Source organism: Zophobas morio, unplaced genomic scaffold (assembly GCF_036711695.1).
Source record: "Zophobas morio isolate AGI-343-1 ecotype UQ-CSIRO unplaced genomic scaffold, CSIRO_AGI_Zmor_V1 ptg000009l, whole genome shotgun sequence".
In the NCBI taxonomy this organism is placed as follows: Eukaryota; Metazoa; Arthropoda; class Insecta; order Coleoptera; family Tenebrionidae; genus Zophobas; species Zophobas morio.
This window is the reverse complement of record NW_026972114.1, coordinates 6,798,503-6,817,356: the sequence shown is the minus strand read 5'-3', so window position 1 is coordinate 6,817,356 and position 18,854 is coordinate 6,798,503. Positions and strand designations below refer to the sequence as shown.

The following is an 18,854-nucleotide window of genomic DNA, read 5'->3' as shown; positions in this document are numbered from 1 at the left end:
TTTGAGAAATACCTATTAGGACGCGGTCTACAACAGCAAAAAAAAACTAGAAGTTACATATCTACCCAAACAATTTTATTTTTTGTATCAGTGTTGCTTCCTAAATTCCAGGAATTTGTTTTTAATTATTATTGATTAATAAATTTAATAATATACTACTTTGATATTATCATGTTTTTTCTACACTTAAGCTATGCATATTTTTCGCAGGACTTGATTGAAAGTGCAATTTATTGATGGTCTGTACAATGAAAACTGAGACACGCTGTTAATTGCAGGTAAGAAAAAAAATTCTCTCTGCTAATACATATTTTTTAGATTAGATTAACATGTTAGGAATTGTTTTTGTTGTGAATATAATTCCAGTATAGAAAAATAAAATTTTAGTTTGAAAAAGGAATTCTCTGCGTCACTGCACAATTCCGAAGAAATTCGTCATTTCCGTTAGAGTTAGATATTCTGTTTGAAGTATTAATATAATCTAAAAATGTGTTACAAAGCGTATACAGGTGTCCCAGACAAAACTCCGCGATCTTACATCTCGACAACGGAGAGAAATATTGAAATTCTTTAGATGTCGTTTTTAGCTTTATTGAATGCGTTACAAATATGACTTTGACGTCCCCAGATGGACTTTAATATATCATTAAACTCCGATTAGATAAAATACGTATGAATTTTATAATTCAATTTGAGTATTTAAAAAAAGATAAAATTTATGAATATAAAAAAAAAGACGTTGAATGCAAAAAAGTACATACCGAACACAAAACTTCTTATTGTATTTGACATAGGTACTACGTATTTCATTTGAATCTTAATACTTATTACTAAAATGAGTCACAACTTTTATTTATTTTTATCTCATTTGATAGCAAGGTGACACAATATATGGTGCAGTAAGTTTGATTGTCTACTAAAATTATTTATCAAAAACAACACAAACAATTCACTTAACGCACAATGCAATATATATTCGAAAAAATAATGCACTGACGAAAATAGACTGCGAATTAAAAGATTCAATGAAAATAACTGATAAGTAAATGTGGTGAAACACAGTTTAGTGTGACGCTTTGAAAATAAAAACAAGCACTTCTGGCTCTAATATCGTTATGATTTTGTGTACCATTGTGATAGAATTGGCCTCGTTAGTAAAACGGTCAAACAGAATGTTATTACGTTAATGTTTCAGTTATTCACGAATTTTCAGCTGGACGATTTCATTAACTGTACTGGATGGAAAATGAGAAAAACAATATGTCCAGAGATTTTTATATTGCAGATGTTACACTGAAATATTTACGCAAAATTTAAAACTCTAGTTATTAAAATTCTATTTAATTGATGCCTTGAAAAAGCTCGTACCTCTATTTCTTTATCTCTCATAAAAATAATTTTAACTGATTTTTTTGTGAATATATAGGGTGTTCTATTAAAAAAAAACTAAGGTGTATGCTATGCCTGAAAACAAAGCATTCTGTACACTTACTTCATGTGTACCGAAAATAGGATTTCTACTAAAGGAATGTCAGTAACATGGAATAATTTCGTTAACGTTAGTTAAAAATCTTTAAATTTGGTTCGCTTATGCAATATTTAAATTGTTCAAGGGCTTTTGTGGAGTTGCATTCCAAAGTTTTTATTGAAATGTCTAAATAGATTATGAACACGCTAGACAACTTTGTGTAAGAAATAAATCAATTTGCATTATAATTGAAATAAAACGACCACAACTTTGGTTTTTGTGAAAGCAGGGGTTCATAAATAATTTATAATAATATTAACAATTTACTGATTTTTAACTGTGCATTAAATACATACGTTCAAAGACTTGTCACTGATTTGCGTATTTTAGCACAATGTGGTTTATTTTTTTTTTGCGAGAATCTTCAGGTTACTGCTCTTGCTAGACTAGGAAAAAATGAGTCACACTTTTGACCTTGTTAGGTACCGCATAGTAAGATCTTATCTTTTAGAGTACACCTATTGTTTAGCCAAACTTTCGCCAAATTATTGGTTATTGTCAGTTGAGTCATATTTAGTATCTATACTTGAAGAAACCATGATTTCGGATATGTAGTAGGTCAATGCGAATAAATTAAACGGCTTTTATCCATTTACTTTTTTCACTATTTTCTCTTCCTTCTAGAATATTTTTGTACAGAGGAATAACCCACAACACTTCTAAATTCGGGGAATTAAGTAATTATATTTAATCTAAAAACTTGTGTTACATTAGTTTCCGCACAGTTTTTCAAATATAATATAACAAGTGGATTTTTTCCGACAAAATTTGTGACACAAATTACCGAGTAGCTGTTGCCAGGAAAATCACACGAGTCGACGAAGGAGACGATTTTTCACACAAATTTTGCAGAGAAATTCAGATCACGAGTTATATTCGGCTTGACAATCCAAAGAGAAAATTTGTATTTACTTTTTACGGACAATAATTCACATAATTTATAGTTAGCGTAGTAGTTGAGTAACTATATCTACCTATCTCATTATCATTTTTTATTAAAGTTCATTTAACCAGTTTGACAAATTAATCTGACATAATTTTTTTCGCTGAAAAATAGTGTTGTTGCATGACAGGATGTTTTTGACTGAAAAAATTTTTCGGTGAATGCCATTGAACAAATTTCACACAATTTTGCCCTTTTATTGGTTAAAAATTTTCGAGTTGGATTGTCAGAAAAATTTAATATAGCTGTTTTTCGATACGTAGCTTAATAATAATAATATTCTCCTGTCGCGTCGAAGTATTTTCATTAGGTTTTGTTAATACCATATTATTCATCAATTTGTAAGTTGGAACCATTAATAGAATTCATTGAAAATAGTTTTCATGTTTTTATAATTCCTAATTTTTATAATTATTTAATTAGTCGACAATATTGCACTGCATAAATTTGGTACTTTACCTAAATTATTAAATTCAAGGTTAACCTTATCTTTCTGTCTGGCGAGGGAGTCTGTGATAAACATAAAATCTGATTAAAATGAAAAGATCACTAATCTTATCGGGATCTTCCAACTCTCCAGCGCATGTATTTTCTTGTAGACAATGAGGTTTGTACAGTTTTATATTGGTTATTAATAAAAGAAGCCAATATTGTGCACTCAATTTATATGAAATTGTTTATGTTTGCACACCTATTTTATTGCACTATTTAGAATCAAATACCCTGACAAAGATCAGATATTGTGATAAATAATAAAAGGTCGTTAGTGGACGCCAATTTATTAAGACTAAACATATTAACAATGTCAGTTATAAAAATTAAGAATAATAAGGCACTTAAATTGGACCCCTGTTATATTTCTAATATTACATCCTTGTTTACGTAAATCTAAATAGTGAGACATCGTGTCTTTGGGCAAAAGATAACAACTTGTTTTTCAGAAATACAGAAGAGAAAACGATTTGTTACAATAAAGTGTTTGGTTCTAGAGATTTTAAAATTTGTAACATTAATTTATCTGTAATTTCAAATGGTTATGCCAACTATAGTAATTACTATTTCACTGAGACGCCACCAAGGTAAACATACTTCATAAATTACAACAGTTTTGAATACAGATTAAAATTGGAATAAATAAATAACATCATTGTTAGTTATTAGTGTATAACTTTTGTTTATATTAGTTTTATATATACAGGTAAGTCACTTAGACCGTAGTTCTCGATTAGTAATTAATCATTAATTATTAGAGACAGAAAAAATTAGAGACTAAAGTTGTATGATTTTTTGAGTAAGCATATATTAAAATTATGTTCGAATATAGTGTTTTGTTTTTGAGGCATAGTGCACAACTTACTTTTTTGTTTTTTTAATAGAACACTATGTATTTTTATATATCCTTATTAGTTTCTTTTTAAAATTTGCCACATTATTCCAATTTTCTTGAATTTTTTTAAGAAAACGTCACATTTTCAAATATCGATATTTCAGTTTTTTTCAAATGGGACACACATTATTTTAATACTGTTGTATCTTAGACTATTTTTGCTGTCTCTCTTTCAATGTGTTAGTGTGTGTCAAATAATAAGATTCAGAAATAAAATACAGGGTGTTTTCCCCAACAGAGAGATATTTAATTATCTTCCCATAAAATAATGTAACTTACTCATAATTTGTAAAAATATATAGGGTGTTCTATTTGAAAAAACTAAGTTGTCTGATTCGCTTAAAAAACAACACTCTGCAGAGTTGAAGATAATTTTAAACAAACGTCCAACTTGAATACTTGAATTTATTTCTTTTTCCAATATTTCTCACTAATAAATTAAGGGGATGGTGAGTGTCCCACGCTGTATATACCGGGTGTCTGGAAAATGGCGGATTAACTCTTCAGTAGTTATGTATGGGGGTTCCAACAGTTGCAAAAAAATTGTAAAAACATTCTTCATGATGTAGATTACGAAAAAAACGTCATTTTATAAAAGTAAAATTGGCAACACTGCACGCAATACCTCCGGCCTACTTTATTTTTTTTTAGGACAATAACCATAACAACCAGTAGTCATTAATTGTTGCGCATTATTATTAATAAAACAACAACATTAATAAATAAACCAAAAAAAAATACATTTCATAAGACATTTTTAAATTATAAACAAAAACAAAATCAACAAAAGAACAATCCATTAAACCATAACCAACTAAACACTAGAGAAGATGTTCAAAAATCCTGCTTTGTGCCTATAAGTAAGCTCGTAATGTTTCCAAATTTTAATTATTTTTTGTAAAAGTTAGTCATCAGTACTTGCTTAGATAAAAGTGATTTTGGCAAATGGATCCCTCTAAGAAAAGAGAGGGAGGGTGGGCGGGGCTAGTACAAATTCATGAGATCCTGTTGGTGATACTGGTAGTATTGCCAAAGAAAACGAATGATAAACCCCGGAACTATGAATCTCAAAATTTGGTTTTTGAGTATGGCTTAATAACGATTTTGTTTAGAAAATTGAAACAGATTGGAAAATGTTTATTTTTTGACCAAATTTTTCCGTATGGCCAAAATTTTAGGATTTACGTCATATATATCGCTTAAACGAACTCCGATTTATCTGAAAATTCCTCTCTTCTCTAATTCGAACCTCCTGGATAAGAATCTGGTGCCAAAAAGAATTGTAGGATAATTGTAGTGATAAATAGCCCCGCCCGCCCACCCTGTTTCCTTTTCAGTGATTGATTTTATCCGATCGGAATGAAATAAATGATCTTATACTGAACAGAAATAAAATCAGTGGTTAGAATGAGACGAATGATAGTATTTGCTAAGATAAGAATGATTTTGGCAAATAACATACCTTCCAAGAAAATAGAGGGCGGGTGGGTGGGGCTAGTACTTGCTAAGATAAGACTGATTTTGAGAAATATTAACTAAAATTTGTATTATTAAGTAGTTATTGTGACTCCACCAAAATGTGAGAAGGAATTTTTTACTATCAGTTGATTGTTAAGAGCGTAGCCATTTTCCAGACATCCTGTATATACAAAAATAATAAAAGCGGATAGGTTTTACGATGCAAATTATGAAGACGGTATTCTAAATGAGAATAGAGAGTACACAATGGAATAATTAACGTTTGTTGTTCTGGAAACTTTGATTTGAGTTAACAGCTCAGACATGAATGAAAGCAATGAACAATATGAAGGATATTAAAAAGAACTGTCTTTGATTTAACTTGCTTAATGCTTGATTTAATGTTCAAAGTTAGATTTAATGTTAATTTGACAACTTAAAAAACTATATATAAACTTGATTTTTTCTTACATATATTGAGAAAAATATTTCAAATGGTTTTTCTACAGGATTGTAAGCGTGCATAAATTTAAATGTGAAAACCTACTAGAGTAAAACACTGAAAATCACTAACCAAGTTGCCAGCTATTGATTTATTTAGTTAAATCGAATGTATCATCAATTACAGTCAAAACAATTTAAACTTTAGGTGCGTTAATTTATCGATGCAACAATGGCTCTATAAAATATACCATATGGAACAAGTGTTAAAATTGCGCAATTTGTAAACAGGGCTACTGCATTCAACTTTCGACCTTGTTTGCAAATTTTCCAACTTCTGGAACAAATTGACATCTTTAATGCTCGCATAAACGTATTTCCTTACAATAGTTTAAAGTTTACCAAACACCTGAATAAGATTATATTATTGATTTATAAGTAACACCGTTACGAAACATGGTTGCAACTTGTTAAAATAATGGTAACCGAAAAAAGGTATGTGTCATTCTGTTCTACAATGTTTTTGTTTCTTCACGTAATTATGGTATTAATTTACATCATACTCGCTATTAAACTTCAGGTATGCCAAGAACAAATACCTTTTCTTCCTTTGAATGTTTTTGTATTAATGTCCTCTCTTTCATGGTACTTAGTTACACAAAACATGCTTAACCTACAATAAGCATTATTGTAACTAATGGATTTACAAAAATACTTTCGCTAATATACATATCATAATAATTCTAAATTATTTCCATGACGCAAGACAAAATTTTATCTACGTCTATCTATTGTCTAGGTTATATTGAATGAATTATCAAAAATCATACTGGCAATTCATAATCGCTTAAGCAGCTGTCGGTATATGTTACTGCATTCACATGCACGAATTTCCAACTCTTTGACTCCTTTTTACATTAAAAAATAGTTTCTCGCGAAAAACACCTTTATCATAAAAAACATTCTTAGAAAACTTATGTGTGAGAGATTCGTCCTATAGTCAATTAGATATACGTAGATAAATTTTAAACTAGCAAGTACTCCACATAGATAATAAAAGCTCACCGACTATAAGTAGACGCTATCCAGTGTCTACAGTACTTCACAATCATGTCTTCAAACGTGGTAGTTCTTTCCCTTTTGCTTTGCTTCTCTTCAGCTTTTTGTAATACTGAACTAAACTATGACACAGTTTACCACGAATATGTCAACGAAGTCATCCAGTTTGAAGCAATTAAAGAAAAAATTCAAAGAAGTCTTTTAGACATAGACGAAGGTACATGGGTGGCTTTACAAAGTAAGTTTAATTAACTTTTATACTGCTGTTAGTAAATCTGAAATCAATTTCAGTGCTTGATGCTTCTACAAAAATTCCTTCTGGACTTCTTCAAGGAAACGTTTTTGATTTAGGAAATTTCGATGAGTGCTATGCTATTAAATATGAAGATATATATGGCAAATACTGTTTGGGTACTTTACAGATGACCTTACCGACACAAAAGTATTTTGACGTTTTCAAATTTAATAACACACAAAGACGACCTGTACGTATTCAGATATTATTATTATAAAAAACATAGATTAACGTTCCAGAAATTTAATATACATCCTCAGCCCAGGCTTGCAGACCTTAGTGAAGAGTATATAGGGTACCATTTTGCTGCGTGTGTACCTAGCAACTGGTCAGCTTCAGATATTCCAGGTTTGTTAACATACACCGAAGACATGTGTTATTCTAAGGCAACCGAACCAGAATTGTCACCAGGAGCAATAGGAACCATTGTAGTTTTGTCTTTATTTCTGGCTGCAATAGTAGCATCAACGGCTTTTGACATATTTCTACATTACACTAACAAAGGTAGAGCTTATTTTATATAAGTCATAAAGTAACGTAAACATTTCTAGAACCTCCACATGAGTTGTTCATATCGTTTTCGGTCTTAACCAATGGTCGTAAAATTTTCAAATCAACTACCAATCCTGATCAGTTGTTGTGTTTAAATGGTATAAAAGCTATTAGCATGATGTGGGTCATTATTGGGCACGAATATTCAAATGCACTGGATGCACCTCTATCAAATGTTCTTGATGTTGTGGAGGTACGAATCTTTGTTGTTTTTATAATCATAAATAGTGTTAAATTTTAGTGGCAACAAAATTCTGCCAACATGTTTATAATGGGTGCTACGGTATCAGTGGATACATTTTTCGTAGTAGGTGGTCTCGTAACAGTTTACACGTTTCTAAAATCCATGGATAAAGGGGTCAAATTCAACATAATACTTTACTACATTCATCGTTATCTTAGATTAACACCTGCACTAGTTATTATGAGTTTGATTCATCTATATCTATTGAATCAATTTGCTAATGGACCTTTATGGAACGTCGTGGATGTAATATTAGTGGAAACGTGCGAAGAGGGTTGGTGGAGCACTCTCCTCTACATCACCAATTACGTACAACGTGGAATAGTAAGTTATATTTAAAATTTATTGTCTGGTGTTTCTATAGAAGAAGTGTAGTGTGTACCACAGGCATGGTATCTTTCCGTGGACATGCAACTTTACGTTCTTTCCCCCATTATTCTTATTCCTTTGTGGCGATGGCCGAAAATAGGTCTTGGTGCTCTGGGACTTCTAGCTGTTGCTGGATGTGTAGTACCGTTTGCAATAGGATATTCCGAAAATTTGGGAACCATGATGACTGGTGATACGTACGTTTGGGTACTCCAGTATGAACACGTGTTTTAAAATCGAAGTTTTAGGACGAAGTACATGAACGATTATTACATTCAGACCTATACCAGATTTGGTCCTTACGTGATAGGAATGATTTTGGGTTATGTTTTGTACAAGATCAAAAAGTCTGAAAGGAAAGTGCGATTGTCACGGGTATGACAGTTAAATTTTTATTTTTTTTACGCTTAAGAGAAAATTTATAGTTGACGACATGTATCCTATGGTTATTTTTTTTGACCGGTCTTACTGCTTGTGTGTACGCCGGTTTTCCATTGGACGTAGCTAAGGAAGAAGATAGATGGGGCAATTCTATGTTTTTAGCATTTAATAGACCAGCTTGGGCTGTTGCTCTATCAGGAGTCATTTTCCTCTGTGTTGCTGGTTACGGTGGACCGATAGATAAATTTCTGTCATTACCAATTTTCCAGTTTTTGACCAAACTATCTTATTCTATGTACTTAGTTCATTACGCTGTTATCACAGTTAGATATTCAGCAATGAGGAATCTTTGGAAATTTTCTGATATCGCTGTCGTAAGCTGGATAATATTTACAGATTGGTGATTAACGATTAATGTTCATTTTTGCAGATGCATGCTTTCTGGGGAGATTTTATTTTTACACTATTTTTATCCTTAATTTTGTCCCTGTCTTTCGAATCTCCAATTATCATCTTGGAGAAGTACATATTTGGACGTGGTACAGCTACTCAGGTACAACAAAAGAAGAAACCAGAAGTCTAGTACTCTCGTTATTAGTTGGAATATTTATTTATTTATTTTTGTATATAGAATTTTCTAATTAAAACTGTTATACTATTACTAATAATAAGGACCGAATCCAATAAAATGTAGCAATTTTTTATTCTTGAAGTATATTATTTATTGTTGTATACCACTTTTAATCTCTAATCAAAAATGTCAGTTTCCCGTTTCCGTCTGTCCGTCTGCTCGTAATTTTATTAGATAATACAGGACCACTTGCTGTGGAATTTTGATTGTGTTTCAAGCCTGTGGTGTAAATAACTAAAGGCTAATCGAAATTTGTTTATTTATCTCCCACCACAATTTGCTAACCTTATCTAAATACTTATTCTATTAAGGAAACCATATTTAAATTTCATACAATAATCATGAGCGTTTGGTTCATCTACCATTATTTTTAACTTGACTTGTGCAGATTTTTATTTAGCGTTTAGCTAAGAGGTTATCATCAGCCTGAAATATGCCAACTAAAATTTTGAAGACACCGCTTTAAAAGTATCCAAAGTAAATCCTATTTAAAATGTCTAAAACAATAATGAGTTTAAAGTTGTGGTTTATTAATCTAGCGACATTTTTATTTCATTATGAAGGTGTTATCATATCACATAATTTTATAATTGTTCTAAGAAATGGGGATTGTTTGATTCTGCTTTAAGTGCAAGAAAAGTTCTCGCTAAATAACTTTAGATACATATTTTTTTTTGGATTTAAAGAAGACAGTTCATATTTCAAGCAGGGGAAAATTTAACATAGCAAGGCAAATACAGAACTTGTCTCAGCGTAATCAAGACAGGTTTTCATTAAAAATAGGGTCGAATGGCTCTTTGGTAATGTCTGATATCTCAAGTTTTATGGCTTCATTTTAAACTAGTTCTTACGTCACAGCGTCGTCTACTAAAAATACTTCCTACACAAATACTTCGAATGTTAGGATTTTTTAAGGTTTTCAGCCTTTTCGTATCCTTATGGATAGAAGAAAAAGCCACGCATGATATCATTAAAAAAATCTATTTAATACTGTTTGACTTGTAAGATATTTGCATTATTTTTATTATTTAAAAAGTTTGCAGTAAAATAAATTAATTAGTTTTTAAAAATCGAACGTTTAAGTTTTGTTATATTTCGAAGTATCTTATATAAATCGTGACTATTTTTATCGAGTTTGAAGTCCAAATAAAATTCATTCTGATGTGATTAACCGATAAAACATGTGTGTGCTACAATAGTTACAACATTATTTAATCCAGGATTATAAATTGACTTTTATGATTTTCCTACCGGCTATAATTGTGAATAACAATAAAATTTAATCCTTTATGCAAGTGATAAGTCAATGATTTGTTTTATCAGTCATAACCCAATTGTCGAGATTTAGGAAGATACTCAATGTTAGTAGGATTAGTTTTGTTGTATGTTTCAAAAAGCTGTTTTGATTCACATTTTTTTTTAACAAAGAACTAGCAAACTTTTAAATTTTGCACCTGACCATTAACAAACTGTCATGTTTTTTTTCAAATGTAACACTTCTTTTTTTACTTTTCAGTTTTACTCGTGGAATAATAATGAAGGCCGTAAACTTCTTTGACCTCAAAAACGTTGTAAATACTTATTACAGCCGTCTATCATAATAAATAGTGTGTGGCATTTAAGGTATTTTCATAAGTCTACACCCACCTCTGCACAATGATTGGAAACCGATTGTTTAATCTCTTCAGCGGTATATATTTGAGCATAAGATTCTGTAAAAATTCCTTCCTGCATAACTCGAAACGCCACACCATCATCTTTGTAAATATGTACAGAGAAGTTGTAACGGTATTTTCAGATTGTGTACACCATATTACCCTATAATTTCTTGATTATTGGTAAATTTTTTAAATTCATGGGGATTATGACATCTTAAGAGTAGGCTGCAATTTTTGACCGTTGAAACGTCGGGGATTTCCAAGCTAAAATTAACCGCATTAACGTTTCGAAATGACGCCTGATTTGGGTTTGGAAGCAGTTTGTAGCAATTTTTTTTTTAATATTTATAGTAGCTGTATCGGTAATTTTAGTAACTACTCAACACAGCAAAATGATTCAGTGCCAAAAAAAACATCACGTATAAAGAGTGGCTTCAAATTTATTCACTAGTACCATCATCCAACAATTGAGTAAAATCTATATCTCAAAAATTGGAGAAACACAGACAGCACCTGGATGAACCCCACGCCACTCATCAAATTGATTTTTGATTGTATAATTTGTTAGTAGAGCTAAACAAAAGTAACTAAATAAAAATGTGATTTTTCAAGTTTTCAGTTTTTGTCTTTTAGTAGCCGCTGAAAGTATCTGTCGCGTCAGGATTAGCTAATTTATTTTTTCTGTAAATTTTATCTACCGATCTGTTTAAGTTTTTACATTCTGTAACTAAATTACAGTAAAATTCTTGCACTATATGAATATGGAATTAACAAATGTTACTTCCTTAATATATTTTTGGATTTTAAATAGCAAGGTAAGAGTACGGTGTATTATAGTTATTTACGTAACGAAAAACTTTTCCAATATATTTTAAAACAAAAGGATGAATTAATTCTGGAATTACAAAGAACCATCCAATTAATGCGGGACTACATTGCTACAGAGCAAAATAGTAATTTACACAACTAGTTCGGGATAGCCTGCTTCCCGCATGAACGCTTGTTTGCGGCACGACCGAAGGGAGTGACGCATTTGCGTGAATGCGGGAAGCAGGCTCACGAACGTGTTGTGTACAATATTTTTTGCAACCAATAAACGTTTAAACTGAAGAGATTAACTGTGAGTTATTTATAAACAACGGCATTGACAGCGCCGTCAACACATCACAATGTTGACACTACCCGAGTATTTTAAGGTTACCATGGCAACGGGAAGTTAAATGCACGTGTGCGGGAAGTTCGACCTCCCGCACTCTGGTGAATGCGCGAAAGCTATCAAAAAAGGTCATGAGTGCAAAAAGGAAATTACGATAGTGTAACAATTTGAAACAGAGGGCGTACCCTACTAATTAACCAATCTAAAAATTCAATTTACAACAAATTTCTCTTACTGACTTTCCTTTTTTAGTATCTGTACCTTTCAATAATTGCGAATTCGAAACTTAAATTTATCCATAGCAAGATATTTGTAACAAATGGGAAATCACCTACGAACAGTTATTAAAAAATGTCACATTCTAAGTGTTTTTGGGTATGAGTATTTCCACGACTATAAACTCAAAATTGATGAAGATTTTTCCTTAATAGGCATCACTGAACATTGGCTAAGTCCCTACGAAGCTGACATGCTGATTATTAACCACTTTTCGACTAAATCTTTCTTCTCTAGAAGGTTGTCCAAACTTGACTATGATATTTCATGTGATCATTATAATAATTGTTTTACAAAAAATGTAGCATCTCAGATCTTAAATCAAAAGAATAGCAGTAATGTTTGCAATCCGCTTGATTTTCTATAAAATATCTCCGTAAAAAGTGACTTCAGTTTTATGTTCAGTACAGTGTCATGTTTTACTGTAAGAGTATTGATGGCATAAAAAATAGTAACTGCAATGATATATAAAACCTTAATGTGCACATAATAAAAACTATAAAAAAAAATAATTTCTCTTTTAACTAAATTATTTAATTTATGCTTACGAACTTGGCTGTTCTAAAGCTCCTAGATTTTATCGCCGATTGTGTTGAAAATCGTGGTGCGACAGTGGCAACGTTCGTAGACCTAGCCAAGGTTTTTGACTGCATGTCACACAAGATACCATTGGAAAAATTAAAACACTACAATGTTCATCCAACCAGTTGTAAATTAATCAAGTAGTATTTAGAAAATAGGCGCAAATTAGTAAAATTTAAGGGATAGAAATCCAGCTCTTTACTAATAAATCAATGAGTGCCCCAAGGTTCAATCTTGGGGCCTCTACTGTTCGTCATATTTATCAACGATTTCTTAGAATCGCACCGATGTTGCTGCACGTGTAAACCTTGGATTGGTTTACCGCAAATAAATTTTGTTTAAATACCGACAAAACAGTAGATGTTGTGTTCACATTACAAAAAAAAATAGAAATTCAAAAGAAATTTTAGAAAAAGTTTAAGTCGGCCAGGTAATGCTTTGATGAAATAATATTTTCCCAACTTTAATAAAAATGTGGAATATCAAAGCTGGTTTGAATAATTAATTAATATAAATGAATAATCAATTGTTGTTTAGTAATTTTTGACTGATTTGTGCCATAAAGGCCAATTTATGCCCGTATTTGGGTGCTTATAAACAAAACTATGATTCTAAAATCGAATAAAGTCAGTGTATACAAAGTGGGTTAAGTTTAATGGTAACGAATTATTTGTATCTAAACAAATAATTAATTGCAAAATGACACAAACAATAAATAATAATTATTCAGAAAAATATCATAGAAGATTTAAGTCGCTGGCAATATTCTGGAATTAATTCTAGTCACGCACTGTGAATATAATTTATTATTTCCTGCTTATTTTTGGGGCGAAAATTTAACGCAGTTATTTTTTTTTTTCACATTAAGCCTGGACAGTTTCTATGGGATTAAGACCATGGCAACTCGTGTTGTCTGCCTGTAGTCCATCTGACACAAGTCTTAAATTGTCAAATGGGGAATTATTGTCCCGGAATCCAGTAGCATTTTTCCCTATTGGGGTAACCAGTAATAATATCCTCCAGTATCTTGCGATAAGTATCGGCGTTCAATCTTTCTTCAATAGTATACAACACACCCGGATTTCTCCACACCCATACGTTTACAAAGAATCGACCAGGTGTGTTGTTCCAGTGACACATTGTGTTTCTCCTCGAATCTTGTGTTCCGTGGTGTGTAGATTTTAACTTTATTCCGACATTCCTAGAAGTGAAGGTTTTTCGTCTGAAAAAGATTGTTTTACATGTTTTAGATGTTCTTTTCCTTTTCTTTTACGATAGTTATTCTTCTCTTCTGTTGTTCCTCTGTTCTTTTTTTTTAGTCACAGATTAATCTTTTTAGCTGTATTCTTGCCTAGTCTAACCTCTAAAATAAAAACCAAAACATCCGCAGTTTCCCGGTTAGATGAGAATGTGAATCACAAAAAAGTGTCTGGCAGATAATTCAAATTAGTTGACAATATTTATATCTGTATTTAAGATCTCATTTTTTTAATAATATTAATAATAATAATGACATTTATTTTCAACAGGTTAAAATAACCCAATTACAGAAAATATAAACCAGAAAGAAACTTAATTTACAACCAAGAGTGTGTACAAAATAAAACAAAAACAAAAAAAAAATGGTCGAAAGTTGTCGACAGAACTTCCAGCATTTATTTTCGAGTTGAGTTTTTACTTTACACAATTTTGTGATGACCTCATCAAGATATTTGTAAGGATACGTATATGAACTTGGATTGGTGCAAGGTAGTACTTGCCAAAATAAAACTGATTTTGGAAAATGACTTATCCCCTAAGAAAATAGCGTGCGGGTGGGTATAGGTAGTATTTGTTAAAATAAGATAGATTTTGGTAAATGACTGGAATTAAAAAGGGGTAGGTTGTTGGGGCTATTACTTGCTTATAAAAGATTATGTAGGAACAAGTTATCGTCAGCCACACCCGTTCTCTCATATTTTTCTTCGGAAATAAGGAAAAAATGTTATAGCAAATCAATAGTAGGTACAATAAAAAAAAAATACGATTAACGCTTTTTTTTAATAGGCTAAGTTCTATTAGTTCCCATTCTCATTTTACAAAAGAACATATAAATTCACCCCGGCCACCCACCCCGCCTCCATTTCAGTGATACATTTTGTCTAGTCCGGATGAAATGTGAATCTCAATAGAAGAGAGACAAAATCGTTAGAATTGCAAGAGCGTGTGTGGGCGGGGCTAGTATTTGCTAAGATAAGATCGATTTTGGTAAATGACATATCCTCTAAGAAAAAAAAGGGTGGGTGGGCGGGGCTAAAACTTGTCAAGATAAGACAGAACAATATTAAGATTAGTCACTGGAACGAAGAAGGGGTGGGTGGGCGGGGCTCCTGCTTGCTTATAAAGCTAGGAAGAAACTAAATTTAGCCCCACCCACCTCCTTTCTCTATTTCACTGACTTATTTTATTTAGTGTATAATATTCATAAAATTTTCTGGGAAAATGGAGTGAGCCGTTCTTGATTTAATGAACAAAATAAATTGACTCATTTATTAATTTTTTTGAGCCACATGTTTAAGAAAATCTAAAAAATATGAATGCAATGATAAATGATAAGTAAAAACTAATCATATTTTGCACATTTTGGGTAGAATTTGTTCGGCAAAATTTTGAGACCGCGCGGCGTCATCACTTTTTTGGGGGAATAAACAGATATATTTTGACTAACAATTTGCCATGCCTACAATAACTTTAAAACGTCTGCAAGATGTCAATATATTTATTTTTTCAATTCTTGATTTATTCAATAAAATAGTTTGACTGATTCATTTTTTTTGAGTCACCCTGTATAAAGAAATCTAAAAAATATGAATGCAATGATCAGTTTGAAGTATACACTGATCATATTTTGCACATTTTGGATAGGATGACGTCATCAATATTTTGGAGTGAATAAACAAACATATTTTGATTAAAAATTTATTACGATTATTATAACTTTAAAACATGTGCAAGATTTCATAGCAATCGGTTTTGCAGATTCAAAATTAAATTGTAAAATATTGTTTTATAATTTTGATTTTTTCCCAAAAATATGGACGTTTCGGATAAAAACACAACAGTCGTAAACTACATGTATAGGACTATGTTATTTTATACAATTTAAAACCCATTTACTACGAAAATTTTGAAATGACGTCATCACATTATTGGTGGGGATGATTAGACAAATTTTGGTTAGTGTTTTACCATCTACGTGATGACAGACAGAGGGACGGACAGACGGACAGAGAGACGGACGAATAGACGGACAGACAGACGGACAAACAGACGGACAGATAGACGGACTGACAGACGGACGGAAACGGTTGACCTATTTCTTCGTACTCTAGTCGTCATGAAACGTCGAGAAAACGTAAAAGTAGAGAGTCGGCTGACGGATTCGATTACAATACTTCCTTTGCTTACGCTTGCGACGTAAAAATAGGTAAATTCATCAAAATAATTAATTTAACAAAATTTATTTATAAAACAAGCAGTAACCAACTTTAACGTATTTGTAATATCACAAGAATAAGAAATATCTTCAAACAATTGGCACATCAAAGTAATAGGAGATTTCACTTAAACATTAGTTCGACCAGAATCACAATAAAATACGGCTTTGTGTATCGTGTCAGCAGCTTATGCAAGAAAATTCAACTGGGGGAGAAGTCAGGAGCAATCAATTCTTTTATTTACGAGTTGGCCAAGGAATTTTATAATTAAAATAATACGTCTCACAAGTAAAGGTATAAAGTTAAACCTTTCACGTAAACCCCTCTCTGGATACTTACCGTCTAACAGAAGCCGCAAGAATTTCAAAAAGCAGCCCTAAACTAACTCAATATGCTGAATGTACGTTTTGACATATAGGATTCCATATCAAAGCACCATATTTAAGTCTTGAGCGCACCAAGGAGCAAAACAAAGTGCAATGAATTTGTATTTGAGTGAAGTCCCTACCGTTTCTATACATAAAACCATAAGTTCTAAAAGCTTTAGATACCATATCATTAATATGATCAATGAACTAGAACTTCGAATCAAAAATTATACCAAGGTCTTTGATGGTGTCGGTGTGTTCAATAGGCACATCAGCGATCCTATATAGAAAAATTATATTTGTTTGTATTCTGGAATAGGTTAGAACACAACATTTGTAACATTTCTCTGTAAACTTACACAATCATCTGTCGAGTCAATGCTCCTAAATGACTTAACACCAAAGAAAAGCTACGTCGTTGATAAAAATCAATAATAACAAAGGTTCTCCGATTGGAGCCCTGAGGCACGTCAGAAATTGGTTTAAAAGTGTGAGACTTATGATTTCGATATTTAACATATTGCACACGGTTAAATAGGGATGATTGAAATAATTGCAAGAGAGAATCTCAGAACCCAAAATATCTCAATGTATCAATCAGAACCAAAAGATCTATCTGACCAAGCACCTTCTGGAAGTCAAGGTAAGTGGCATCTACTTGCTTACGAGTGTCAATTGCTTTTGAAACAAATTGTGAAAAATAGGCCAAATTTGTAATGGTGGAGCGTTTTTCGATGAACCCATACTGGTGAGTTGATAGAAAGCCTTAATTTCCAAATATCAGGAAGAACATCAGACTTTAATATTAAATTAAATAGACGGAAACAGGGACCAACGAAAACGTGATACATATAAACTACCTTGCTCAAATTTTGTTTGAAATAAACTGTATCTTACAGAGAGTTTATTATATACACTACAAGCCTGTTTTGAACATACATTTTTTAAATGTAGTTGTTGAAAAATTTCCTCTCTCCTCAGTATACACAGTTGACCTCAAAATATTTTCGATAAACATTAAAACAACGGGCATCTGTATCAACAAAACACAAATCTTATCTTTACTATTAAAAAGACATTTTTCTTTGAAACAAGTAAGTACAATACAAAATATGATTGCGCAAACATGTTTTCGGCTTATTATTGACGATCCAAATATGAACACAACAAAGATAAATGTGGCGGAAATTTACTATAAAATCAAGTGCCAGAGTATCTACAGTTCTTTATTTAACGATGGAAAAAACCTATTTTATCTTTTTCGACGAATCTGCTTTCAAAATGCACATTTGCCCATAAAGAAGAAATTCTATAATAATAAGTATTACTTGTTTTACACGGATGAGAACTTACTTACCTTTTATTTAATTTTTTTTTTAGTTTTTCGTTTGTAATTTGTTAGTTACTTCCGTTCTTATCTTTTATAACGATTAAGTGATATGGAATACAAGTGTCAGAATATAATAATTCGTTGCGACAGTGCTCACAGTTATAATTTTGCTCAGATTTTCAACGATTTATAACTACTGCATAATTACAGGTTTATTTTCGCCAAAGTCAACGTACGGAGCACAATAAAGCTGTTAAAATAATAGTTAATTAAAATTTGTTATCACACATACACTACTATAACTAAAGTTTATTTGACTATGCAAAATACACAAATAAATAAAAAACAAAATAAACATGTAAATGTAAGTCAAAATGAACTGTGTAGTTGTATAAATACGTAATAAATCAAGCTTCATTTAATAATTAACTCAGCATGTACCATATGCCGGGTTGGTTGCTGGTGCATATTTAAGTGAGCAGCACTGGATTTGCGCCAACCACATCTATACCACATTAAGAATTGTAAAACAGATGAATTCCAATTTATGTATGAGTTTTATTCAGCAAGTCGGAACAAAAATGTAAAAGTAATTGTAAATACTTAAATTAAAAAATAAATGCATTAAGGGTAGTGTGATTGTATTTCTATTTTGAATTAAGGCAGCAATATAGATGAGTGTATGTATTAGTTAGTGAGGTATTTTAGTAATAGGGTTGT

At 31.6% G+C, this 18,854-nt stretch overlaps 2 protein-coding genes across 2 annotated transcripts in view; one reads left to right on the top strand and one right to left on the bottom strand.

The window, feature by feature from the left end:
* Positions 1 to 18,854, bottom strand: part of LOC135125789 (UNC93-like protein) — a 144,429-nt gene that overhangs the window by 75,239 nt on the left and 50,336 nt on the right. The window lies entirely within an intron of this gene.
* Positions 6,839 to 9,361, top strand: LOC135125617 (nose resistant to fluoxetine protein 6-like). The gene is made up of 9 exons (XM_064051258.1): positions 6,839 to 7,054; positions 7,108 to 7,301; positions 7,351 to 7,615; positions 7,663 to 7,856; positions 7,905 to 8,231; positions 8,283 to 8,473; positions 8,525 to 8,651; positions 8,702 to 9,031; positions 9,088 to 9,361. The coding sequence occupies exons 1-9, from the start codon at positions 6,868 to 6,870 to the stop codon at positions 9,238 to 9,240; spliced, it is 1,968 nt and encodes a 655-aa protein (XP_063907328.1). The 5' UTR covers positions 6,839 to 6,867; the 3' UTR covers positions 9,241 to 9,361.